At 40.3% G+C, this 12939-nt stretch overlaps 1 protein-coding gene across 1 annotated transcript in view; it reads right to left on the bottom strand.

Moving 5' to 3' along the window:
* Positions 1–3241: 3241 nt before the first annotated feature.
* The window catches only part of SNTA1 (syntrophin alpha 1), a 77905-nt gene continuing 68207 nt past the window's right edge, over positions 3242–12939 (bottom strand). The window contains exons 6-8 of the mRNA XM_020782382.3: positions 7727–7923; positions 6256–6443; positions 3242–4348 (exon numbers count right to left, since the gene is read on the bottom strand). Of these exons, the coding sequence (XP_020638041.3) occupies positions 4256–4348; positions 6256–6443; positions 7727–7923 (478 nt within the window). The 3' untranslated portion in view covers positions 3242–4255. The remainder of the gene's footprint in view (positions 4349–6255; positions 6444–7726; positions 7924–12939) is intronic.

Below are 12939 nucleotides of genomic sequence, written 5' to 3'. Positions count from 1 at the left end.
TTTTTTTTCTCACCCTATACCCCAAGTCCTGAAAATATGGGTGCAACAGGAGGAATACCTGTGTGATACTATTTTAAACTACCTGGCATTTGAAGAGTAGACTTAACAGCACATGATAACAAAGTGTGTTTGTTTCTGGGAAGGATTACAGCCATAGAGCAAAATTTGAGAATCTGTTTATTCAGCTATATTTAATTTTGCAGTAACCAAAGTGTGAAAACTTGAGTTGAACTCAGCTGCCAGAAATGGTTCAGTACCTCAGTTTCCACATCCAGACATGCATTAACCTTCTACAATTCTGAGAATAAGAATTACTCGGTGTTATGTTAATCTGCTTTTAGGGAAGCATCTTCAGTCTTAAATTTCAATGTTTAACTATAACACTTTAACTCTATACACTACACTTAAATGTTGCATGCAGAGATGTTGCATTGAAAATTTATTTATACTGTATCTTATAAAGTGGTGTTTTCATCCACTAGTCACCAATTTTGGCTTGTGTGAAAAACGATAAAGTCCAGATAATTTAAATATAAAACAATGTCCCATGAAAATTCAGTTGAATAAATGAATTGATCACTTTCAGGGTTTGTTTCTTTGTTTTGGTTCAGCCAATGTAACGGGGAGCTAGGTAGCAAGGGTAGAGCTTAGGAAAGTTATTAGTTTGGATTGCTGCTTCCAGTGCCCTTGCTGGTTGGAGAATTCTGGGAACTGCAGTCCAAATAAGTCGTTTCCCCAGGCTTCAAAATTCCTGCCATAGTCTAGGATCAACATGAAGTCACCATCCTTTCAGAGAATAAATGTCAACTGAAACAGGAGCCAGAACTGCAGTCAAACAGAAAGGTCAAACTGACCACCAGCTGGTAGCTCAATGGCATGGTTTAGCAAAGAAAGTGCTAATTTTCTGGAAAGGACAACTCAGCACCTGAAGTTACTGTCTTATCTCTGGCAGGCTTCTGGAGTCCCCCTGTGAGGGAAATCTAGGGTCTGACATGGAAACAGTTGGAACTCTTGATGCCAGCCAAGATACAGATTAGGCCAATGATGGCTACTTTAAAGGATATCAGTAGCTTTGCTCTTCGCATACTTCACTAATGATGTTGTTGTTTGACCATTCTCAGCAGTGAGCATGCTCCAACTTGTATGCCTTTTCCACAATATGCACTCTTCAATATGCAGTGCAAGTTAACAGAAGGAAATGATGCTATCGTAACTGTGAAATGTTATAATGTAATCAGTTTTAATTTGTCCCCCATAATCTATTTGTTCCAATGCTGTTTTTGGTCACTAAGGGATGTGAATGTGATGCAAAAAGTTCTGTAGTTGGAGTTTGATGCATGCAGATTACCCACTCATACAGCATGTGCTTTGCTTGTGAACTCGACTTAATCCAAAATTAGTTTTCTTTCTTTCTTTTTTTTTTACTTTTATTGAATCCTTCACATATAGTGCAGGAGTTCAACTATTGACTCCCCCCCCCAAGTCATCTTCATCTAAATCAGGGTCCTTGGAGTTGTTTTTTTTTTAGTTTTGAAAAAAGAAAGACATTGGTGATTCTATCTACATCTTTGAAGGAATGTGTAGTTTGGCCCTTGACACTAGGGCTAAGGAGAAGACTACAGATCAAATTAGATGAGATAAAGAACCACCAGGAAATCTTTTTTGAAAAGCAGTCATCACTACTGTGATCAAAACCAATGAAAACCGGTGACTCCTTTGCCCCAGAAAAAGTAAATCCACTCTAGGTTTCAGCCCAGTCTTTAAAGTAATTTTCTAAGGTGCTGAACCTATTTGGAGGATTAGGTCTAGCACATTTCAGAGAAATACTCAATGGGGATCATAAGTCTTGTGGTTATGTTACTTATGGGGTGACTAAAAAGGCTGTGCGTGTGTCCTGTCTTCTATTGTTTAGTCCATCTCCATGGCAGCCAGCAGTTCTTGCCTGACCATCAACTCAATCTTAATTAAAGAAGGGGGGAAATGGCTGGCTCCTTTCATAGAGCATTTCAAGCAGGGGAAGTGTGGCCAGCCAGGGATGCTGCAGAGTGATGAAAAGATGCATAATAGAAATAATGAATAATAGAAGAACATTGAAATCTAATAAAAAGGGGAGAAAAGTAACATTCCTTGACCACCTTGCAATCTTTATAAGTTTGAAAACTAAAACAAAAAGAATTTCTAGAAGTTCATAAGAATGAAGCAGAAAAATGGAAGCCACTTTCATGGGGAAAATCTTGGGAAATTGCAAGACAAATACTGGCACAAAAAGGCTTCACCTTTTTTCCAAATTGCAGCTTGCGTGGAATTACAGAGCCTTCAGTGTTTTGCCAATTAACTTTCAACACAAGATCAAACTACATGAGATGCCAGCTTCACAATTAGAAAGTGATAAAATGTGGATCTTCTATAAATGAACTCATTCAAAGCTACGCAGTTTACTTGCAAATGAAGCCTATTGCCAGATGACCAATTCCCAAACAAAAGCCAACTGATTTACAACTTGCAGATCAGCAGAAACCAAAGTGTGATGACAATCAAATGTCCTTTACCTCTTAAGGACATAACTGTAATTGTGGCTCTAATTATGAAGCTGGCATCTTGTATAGTTTAAGCCCATAGTCAAATACTATTCCTTTCTATTTCTGTTGGTTTTTGCAACAGATTCTCTGAAAGAAGTGCTTTTTGAAAAGCTGCCTGGAATTCCATAAAGTGCCTTTGTGCCACTCCATATTGTGATTTGGATTCTTGTTGTAGGACAAGAGAGGCAGAGTCATCAGTATCTCTCTCCTTTCCTTGCCTTCTCTTAGCACTGACTAGCAACACTGAAATTTACGAGCTCATGAAAAGTATGTAGTTCATGTTCATACTTGTGCAGTTGCTGATCATTACAACTTGTTTGGAAGTTATGTGTATATGTGTGGTAAGGTTGTGGTCGTACTGTGCTTAGCATGTATATCAGTTAGGGCATTGTTATATCTCCTACTCTCAGAATAGTATTTGACTAATAAATGAATTGGAGCAATTAGATGGGTAAAAAGTAAAAATTGTGTGGGCAGTTTTACCGGAGGCAATATTATGGAACAGCAGGACAACGGCTATATATATGCAGTAAGCTGCCAGTAACGCACTTCAGTTAAAATTAAACGGAGATGGGAAAGCTGTTGTTGTATCAAAACCCAGTAAATTTCATGCTTAGCGGGCAACTCCAAATGTTGTTTTCAAGACAAAATCAGAAAACATGTTTTGCTTTAGTCATCTTTAGTAATCTGTATTTATTTTCACAGAAAAGAGAAAACAAAATAATGAAGATAATTTCATGCACAATTTTTAGCTCAGAAAACTGCCTCCATCACTCCAAAGCACCTCCAGTTATAATATATATCTGAGTAATTTTGTTTAAAAAGGGAGCAAGTGTAAGCCAAAAAAACAAACAAACAAAAAAAGACAAACCACCACCAACCCATAAAAAGTAAAACCATTTTCCTAATCTTTTCCAGTGAAGTGCCCTTTCAAACTTATGGCTTCTGTAACTGTTCACAAATTTTGGATAAATCAGAGAATCCACTATTTTAGTCACTTCTGCTGTATTGCTACAGCATAAAAATAAAATAGCTTAGGAGTTCTCCAGACTTCATAACATTTCTGGATAATGAAGAGATCTAGCTTACTTTAACATATTTCCATTTAACCCAATGTGTAATTCCTAAGAAATCCCTTCATGTTCAATGGGTCTTATTCCCAGGTAGCATACATTAAGTTGCAACCTTCATCTAATATGGTAATGAAAATGCAAAGCAAAAAGCCAGAAAGTCATCATCTCTTTAAGGTTCATTAACAGAGCTCTATAAATATAAACCTTGATATAAACAGATATATATATATTTATATATATGTATAAAATATCATCTTCAAGGCACTAATGTGATGATGGCAGATCTGAGTTAGTAAGAGATCTTCAGCAGTCTTGAATGTTCAATGCTTGTGATGTTTTTAGGGACATTATTTACTGATGGGGCAACTTTATAAGAAAATCTTATTGCATGAACTGCCCAGTTGACATGCATGTCTAGATAGTTGTCCATTCATGTGTTTCCATCTGTTATCCCATACGTTTAATGGTTTCCTTTGGCTATGGATGCACTGCTCCAGTTGTTCTTGCTTCAGGTGGTAGTATTCTGCTTCAGACATGAAGGTATAAGCCATACTGCATAGATCCAATGAAGTCCTGGTGTTCTCTTGATTTTTCTTCATGTCCCTATGCCAGTAACCCCATCCGGGTTACTTTGGCAGAGAGGAATGAATGGATGATGAAGACAATAGTTTTGGGGCAGGAATGAAGATCTAGTTGCTGCAATGAAGGAAAATATTTACAGTGATGAGTGGTTTATACTCAACATCTCATAGAATCGTAGAATGATTGAGTTGGCAATCAAGTCCAACCCCCTGATCAATGCAGGAATCCAAATCAAAGTGGATCTGACAGAGGATTGTCCAGTCTTCTCTTGAATGCCTCCAATGTTAAGAGCACTTACCACCTCCTAAGGTAACTGGTTCCATTGTTGTACTGCTCTAATAGTTAAGCAGTCTTTCCTGATATTTAGCCTAAATCTGGCTTCCTATAGCTTGAGCCCATTATTATTATGTGCCTTGCACTCTGGGATCATAGAAAACAGATCCTAACCTTCCTAGGTATAACTGTCTTTCAAGTATTTGAAAAAGGTTATAATATCTCCCCTCAGTTTTCTTTTCTCAAGGCAAAGCATACCCCGTTCTTTCATTGTTTCCTCCTAGGACTTGGTTTCCAGTCCCCTGATCACTTCCCTGCATGTCCTACAAAACTTGCCTTTCATTACATATGCTTGTGTAATACATTTGGATTAACGAACACTGCAGATTTTGGGGAATTCTGTAACCATCCACAGAATATCTGAAGTGGCTACAGGTGACATGATAACAGACTAATAACAGTTTTTCCTCTGACATATGAGAAGGATTAAGACAAATAAATGGTTATAGCAGATAACTCAAAATGTTATGAAAGATGTCTGAGAGGTGATATGATAGCAATATTCAAATATGGGAACAACTGTTATATGGAAGATGAAAAACATGTTTCTCTTCTGTGTAAGACTCAATGTAATGCAGTCAAATTATACGAAAAGAGATTTCAATTAATTTTTAGGAAGAATGTTGTGACAGTAACAACACAATGGACAACCCTGGAAGGTGGCAGACTCTCTTTCACTAGAGATGTTTAAACAAAGATTGGCCAGCTACTTGTCAGGGAAGATTCAGCTGTGGATTTCTTGCGTTGGCACAGAGTGTGACTCAATGATCCCTGTGGCTCCTTCCATCTCCACAAGGCTGAGATTGGATAATTCTAGAATGTAGTACTGGGAGAAAAGGGACTACTGGATTACAGGACAACTTGCCCCTGGGTCTTGGGGCAGGCAGCAATTATTGTAGGCCAAGGACACCAAACTCTACGTTTCATGCCCAAGCCTGGAAAAACCTATTTGTCTTATGGATCAATGCTCTGCCTAATCTCCATCAAAGTTAGGGATCTGGAATGCAGGATACCATATTGGCTTTCAGGTCCTACATGTCAGCATCAGCAGAGCTCCAAAAAAGGGGAGGTGTCACTTGCAGCACCTCCCTTTTGTGTAGTCCACAGATCCCAACCCACCCATTTTCCCCAGGCAGAAAGAGATAAATTGCCAAAAATGTGATCTCTGTTAAAGCAGGACATCTGCTCCTTCCCTGCATAAACTTTCTCCTTTCATCAAAAGAGGGGTTTACAAAAGTGGGCTTGGATTTCCAGCCATCTCTTTTCTTTGGGGTGGGGTGTGTGGCTCATGACAAGCCCCAAGGACACAAACTGAATCCCTAGAACATGTCTGCTTTGATGTAAATGGATAAAAATGAGAACAGTCAATACTGTGTTCTCTTATCTCAGTCATCCTCTTCTCTCATGTCACTACTACTCTAGGTTTATGATGCAAAGACCACCTAGTTAAGCCCAATGTTATATAACATTGTCTCTTCCTTCTCCACACTTCACAGCCTCATTCCCAAGCCCTGTTCCTTCCCACCCATTACCTGTTACAATGTGTTAGTCTTGACAGACCTTACCTAAATGCATTTTCTTTTATTCACTATGTGGGCAACCACATTCTAACTCCACAGTCCTATGAACTATCACAACAACATAATACAGAAGGGAAGGGAAGGAAGGGAAGAGAAGAGAAGACCCACAATCTCTCCTTCTGAACTTCCGAAGTCCAAATACAGCATCTTGGCCCCATCATCTGAGGACATCTGCAGTCTTTCAAAAGGCTGCTGCAGGAGGATGACTTTGTTGAGGCCTGGCTCCAGGGTGGAGATGGTGAAGCCCTTGTCGATGTGGATGGACAGCGTGCAGTCTTTCCCGTTCCAGGTACATGCTGCAGGAGGAGGAAAAAGTAAGAGCAAAAGGGAATCTGTACTTCGTACTGAGTCCAGCTTTCTAGAGAGGGATTTGAGGGACACAGAAACATACTGCACGTCTGGTAGCTACAGTCACATTTGACAGCAGGACTGATCCTGAAAAGCTGAAAAAAAATGAGCACTTCATTAGGATATCTGAGATAAACTGCAACTATCTCAAGACCAGGGCAAGACATTTTGAAGCCTGAAGAGGTGCAGCAAACAATGCTCTCCACAATCCATAAAGATGTATGGCATTCTGAGACATGTGACAGAAAATTCCGCTTATATTTCTGCCCATCCCTACCAGCAAACATACAATACTCATATATTTACTACCTTTTTGTTACATCTGCTGCCCACTTTTGTTACATCTGCTGCCCAGTCTGCTGCCCACTCTGCCTAATTGCTAGGACTGGATCTATATTACCAGTTGCTGTTGCTGTTTGCTATCAAGTTGCTTCGAATTCATTGTAACCCTAATAGGGTTTTTGAGGTATGTGAAATGTTCAGTGACTGGATTGCCATTTCCTTGGAGATTTGAATCCTCTTGAGCCCTACTCTGATGATCTATCCAGTACATTATACTGGCTGTCATATTATTCATTACTCAAGAGTAACACAGGATGTTGGCAACAACTGGTGCATATGGTGGTAGGCTTTGTCCTGTCTGTAAAACTAGGACAATTCATCACTGTTCTCATCCAATTTATTACTCATCTCTGAGGCTGTACGACTTGTAATTTACTAGTCACATCTGGGAGGATGTAGAAACTCTCTAAAGAACAAGGACCTTTTAGGTCAGTATTACAATGTGGAACTGAAGTGAGAGACTGCCTGAAACACAGAGGTGCATACTGTACATGCATTCCAGTCCTACATAAAACCCATTCAGATGTTATTTATCCACAAAGAGCCAACATGTGAAGAGGAAAACATCCTGTCAGCTCTTCTTTATTGTCACTTTGTTCACATGGGAAGTGACACATATATAAAAATGCTTTCTGTCCACATGAAGGTTCCCCATGTAAGTATAACTGCTGGAAAACCAGGGTTGTTGCTTGTGCAGCCAGCCCCCACATGAACCCCTCCCATTCAGATGTGTTGCTTTCCATGTGAGGAAAATGTCAACAGAGGGAGAAGCAGGTCCAATGTTCCCTCATTGTGTATTGACTCCATACAGATCAATAAAATGCCTGAATAGGAGGGCTAAAGCCTCCATCGCAAGGGTCCAAATGCAAAGCTCCAACTGCCTTCTTACCTGTTGACACTTCCTGGACACATTCTGCTGCATTGTGGCAACCATCCACCAGCATCCTCGTCCAGGTGGCCAAGTCCCGGTGTGTCTCCACACTGAACAGGTGCGTATCCACCCCTTTCTTGGTTCCAGTCCGTAAAGCAAATGAGAGTTCTGAATCATACAGAAGGGAGCCTTTGGATGGCCCAGAGTGTACAAGTCTGCACAGATTGGGAAAGAAAATGTCCTTTCAATGTGCAATATCTTAACTCTGTCCAAGCCATTATAGTTAATTATCAGTCAAACTGTTCCTGAGCCAATGTGAGCCTATTCCCAGTACAAGCACTGTTTATGATTCATTTGTTCCTCCCTTTCTCCCTGTGTGGAAACGATAAATTAAAAACCAGAAAACAGCTAAAAATAAAACTACATTGTACTATTAAAACAGAAATAAGTAGAATTAAAAACAAACTCTGAATTAAAAGGATTTAGGAGTGCAAGGGGAAAAGAAATATGCCAGCAGACACCACAGAAAGGGTCGTCCTCAGCACACATTCAGTGGCCAAAGGCCTGCCTGAATATCCAGGTCTTTGTCTGGCAGTATAAGGATGGGAGAGAAGGAACAGCGTAACCTGCTTTGGAAGGAATTTCCAGCAGCTACCAAAGAGGTCCTTCTCTCCTGCCCTCACCAAATGTGCCTGAAAGGGAGGTGGGCAGAAAGAAAGCTCTCTCTGAAGATACTAAAACCTGAGCAGCCTTCTATGGAGTGACACAGTCATTTAGACAGCCTCAAGCTTAGCCATATAGGACTTTACAGGCTCACATGGCACTGTGAATTGTGCCTAAAACAGACCAGCTGCCAGTGAAAGGCTACTATTTGAAGCTACAAGAATAGTACATTTCTAAGTCACCCAGCCCCTCATTCCCTCTAAAAACTCCCCAAATTCTTCTCTCTCCTGATTACTCAGGGCAGCAAAGGTAGTACCCACTCAGTAATACAGAGTAATGGCATTCCATAAAAGAAGAGAAAGACCTGTTTTCTCTCTTCTTATTATTATTTTCAGCACCAGCCAGAAAAGTTGTATTATTCCCTCCAATGGTAAATACAGAGGCAGAATCGTTTAAGAAGGGGATAGGTGGGTCAAGTACTTGAGACAGGAGTCAGAATCAAGTTCTTTTCCACGTCAGATGTTAACGAAACTTGGTGATGCATCTGCATGCTCACAAAAATATCCTCCTTTTTGGGGGAAGGGGAGAAGTCTACAAGTGGAGAGGGTGGTGCCCTGGAATGTTCACCAACACCTCTATCATTAACAGAGGTTTCAGAGAGAGAGAGAGAAACCTGCCACTGAAAATTTTCCTGCTATGATGCTTCTTTTAGTGTAATAAACACTTAAGGGCACAGGAGCTTTGGCCCACACCTAAACTGGCAAATCCAATTCCAGATTTTCTCAGAGAACTTTTATTATGCCTACCGCTTTTAAGAAATTGCACTACAGCCTAGTGGTTCCTACAGTTGAAATGCCAGATGTTCTTTGACTTGAAGCCACAGCCTAATGGTCAGGGCTTCTGAGAGCTATGATTTCCAAATATCTGGGGCCCCAAGTTTGGAAATCATAGCTGTAGTCCATGGTGTTTGGGTTTGGTCCTCATTATTTGCAACTGCATCTTCAAAGAGGTGAAACAAAACCAATGTCAAGTCGCTTCCAACTTATGGCAGCCCTATGAATGAGAGATCTCCAAAATGCCCTGTCCTCAACTGCCCTGCTCAACTCTTGCAAACTCAAGCCTGTGGCTCCCTTTAAGAGGTCAGTCCATCTTATTGTCATCTTTTCCTGCTGCCTTCCACCTTTCCCAGCATTATTTTCTTTTCCAGAGGCTCCGGCCTTCCCATGATGGACAAAGCCTATACATTGCCTCCTTACCCTCAACCGCTGCTGAAACTATCAAGTAAACAAACTGTGAAGATCTGGTGGGTGAGTGGTGGTATTAGTATATAGTTAATATTCAGTTACGCATCAGCATACTACAAAACCTCAGCGAGAAGACAGATTTCAACTTGTTTGCTTCAAACAGTATTTTAAGGTATACATAAAAGATTTTTTTAAACAAAAAAAAGAACAACAGCAGAACATCTGAAACATTCAGCGCTACCCAACCCAGGCATTATCTGGGCAAATGTGGCTCCCAACATTCATACACGATGGCAAAAATTGGCTTGCTGTTGCATCAAGTGTGTAGCTGCAATATCACTTTTTTATTTTGGTGTGTTAATGGAGCGACCAGATGTGGAGGAAAAGCCACTAGAGGTCACTCTAACCCTATTTGCAACACTTGTTGATGAATCTTAACTTGCAAAGTGTGAGATTGCCTCGTGAGGGTTTTGTTTTGTTTTGTTTAATCAGATTCCCTGGATCTGCATCTCCTGGACTGTGGAGGCAGTTTCTATGCTTGCTGTGAGGTTCATATAAGGAAACAAATGGATTAACAAGATGCATTGGAAAACTGTGCAAAAATCCTTTTATACCTTTCTAAAATACACAGAAATGTCAGCGGGGATCCATTTTTAAAAAGCTCAGGGGAAAAAATAGCCATATAGAGGCAACACGTGATGGACCTGGAGGTGGAGAAAAGAGGATATGTGCAGAAAAGGCCTCCCTGGGCTTACTTCTCCTCTCTGCCTTGCACCTGTTCCTCTTGTGACCTCCCTATAACATTTATACTCTGCACTCTAACTATCCTTTTCCCTCTTTAGAAATCTGGTGCCCACTATCTATGCATAAAGCCTTTCCCCACTGTATATGTGACAAAAGACAGCTAAATAGTAATATATTACAATGGACAACGTTACCCATAAACTTCTTTGGAAGCATAGTATTTCTCCAAATCATGTAATGTTGCTAAACAGCTAATGCAATGAATAAGTTTTGCTCCTCCCTGTCATTACTTCTGAGAATTAAAAATATCTTGGGTGTGTTTTGAAAGGATCAGAGCCCAAGCCCTTGAAATACTCCATAGTACTACTGTTGTGAAGAAAACATGCATTCTCCTGGACCTGCATCTCCTAGCGTGTGGATGTAATTTCTATACTTACTGCAAGTTATATGCATTTAAGAACATTCAGAAAAATCTACTGTGAAAAGATGAGCAAGTGGTAATATACATAGGAGGAGCTTTGTGGGGATGGTAAAACTCAAAAGTTAGTGGCGGTGATGATAATGATCAACAGGATGATAGTGGACATTGGCTTGAAGATGGCATAAAAAAGAGATTAGACTAATTTAATGGAGGCTAGGTCCCGAGATCAAGAAATAAGCAGGGTTGACCGACTGAATGAAGTTTTTTGAGTAATGGAACAGTAATTAAATTATTATTTCATTTCAATTTAAAGTATGTATTAACTGTCAGAAATAAATTGGAACAAACTGGTTTGGATTACCGGAAGACCTGAGTTAAAAGACCTAAGAAGCAGCACTGATGGCCACAAAGATTCTGCTGGGGCAGTCTCCATCTCAGCCTCTTTCATCCCTTGGCTCAGGAAGGCATAGACTGAGAAGCCATTGCTGCCTTGAGCACACTCTCCTCTCTTGCCCTGCCCAAAGCAGTTTTCCTTTCAGAGGAGAGGTGGACAAAATCATGTGCATTCCAGCCCTAAGCCAAGCAGTGGTACATGAAGAAAAATTGTCTCCAAGTGAGACAAATCACCCAGAAAGTGTGTGTGGGCTGAATGCTTTGTTCATGGATGCAGCCCACGTGGCAAAGATGAGAAATCACCAAGAGGCATGCCTGAACTCCCTGTGAATTCCCCCTTTGAACTCACATCGAGCACTTCTGCAGTGGCATCTGCCATCTCCCTGTGCTGTAGACTTCCTTCTACAGTCAGACCTCCTCCTGATCTTGCAGGCTTGATCTGACAGCCTGTGGAGCTGGTGGGATTCTGGAGTTTGGGATGCCTCTTCCGCCAGAAATGTTGTCCTTGTCCTGAAAAGATCTGTGCCTATATAGATCCTAGGACTTTCTGCCTTTTTTTCTCCTGGTAAGATATCACTGTAGCCAACTTTAAACAATTATTTACTATAAATACGGTTAAAAATTAGCTTCCTCCAACTTAAACATCACTGAATTAGATTTTTTTTTTAGCTCACTAACAATTAACTACCAGTTAACCATTAACTAAACTGTTGGTAGAAAATAAAAGTCCCCTTCTATGGTTAGGTTTAACAGCAACTATTAATCACAAAAGCAATGAATCTTGTAATTGGCAAGTTTTATTTCACATACTCTTCTGCAGACTGCAGACCACTTGACTGAATGTATGAAAAAATAGCCAGCAGAGCTTAATGGACCTTCTGTGTTCCAAAACGTACCATATTTTGGGATGGACATCACAGAGGGTTTCTGCCTCTCCTCCTGACTCTAATGGTTGACATCTGAGAGAATCATCTGGATGGCCACACTGGGAAGGAAGACTGACCACTGCCCTGAGCTATCAGATCCTTCCTTTTGCTTTGCTGTGCAGGATTCTAGGGAAGGTGTGCCATTTTATATAGAAAACGCCTTCTGATTTCTGATATTTGTGGGTTTTTTGTATTGTTTAAAAAATGACTACTTTGCTTTGTTATTGAAAGCAGCATATTACAATTTTAACTAGGTGAAAGTTCTAAGTAACTTTTTTTTTTTAAAAAAAGAGTAGCATGCCCTCTAAATGTAACCTACAACTCAACTGCTACAGCAAGCATCATGTTTCTTTGTGCCTCTATTCTAAGACTAGCTTACAGGCTTATGGCTCTCACGCAACCACCTGTTCAGTGGAGAATAGAGAGATACCCTTAACCTTGCTAAGTATAAAGTATAAATAAGTATTTCAACATATTTTTTTCACCAAGCCTGCATCTGACATCTTAAAGACAGAGACGACATAGCCACCACATCATGATTTTTTTTAAAAAACTCTGCTATCCTCTCTCTCTCTTGGCTTCTTGTCACCATTTCTAGTTCCCTTTTGAATCTCTGTCACAAGGGGGCAGCAGAACCTCAACATTCTCACCATGGAAGGTTTATTAAGGGTGGAAAAGAATTTTGCTGGGAGCTGAGCTTATCAACAAAATTGTTCCTTTTGTATCTCTCAAGACTGTTGTGAGACAAAGTTGCACCTTGCTTCACCAATCGGCACATCTCTAAAACCTGTAATACCTCTTGGAGAAGAACAAGGTGCAAGAAACTATGGGTACATTTTT

Source organism: Pogona vitticeps, chromosome 4 (genome assembly GCF_051106095.1).
Source record: "Pogona vitticeps strain Pit_001003342236 chromosome 4, PviZW2.1, whole genome shotgun sequence".
Taxonomy (NCBI): domain Eukaryota; kingdom Metazoa; phylum Chordata; class Lepidosauria; order Squamata; family Agamidae; genus Pogona; species Pogona vitticeps.
This window is presented reverse-complemented; position numbering and strand designations above follow the sequence as displayed.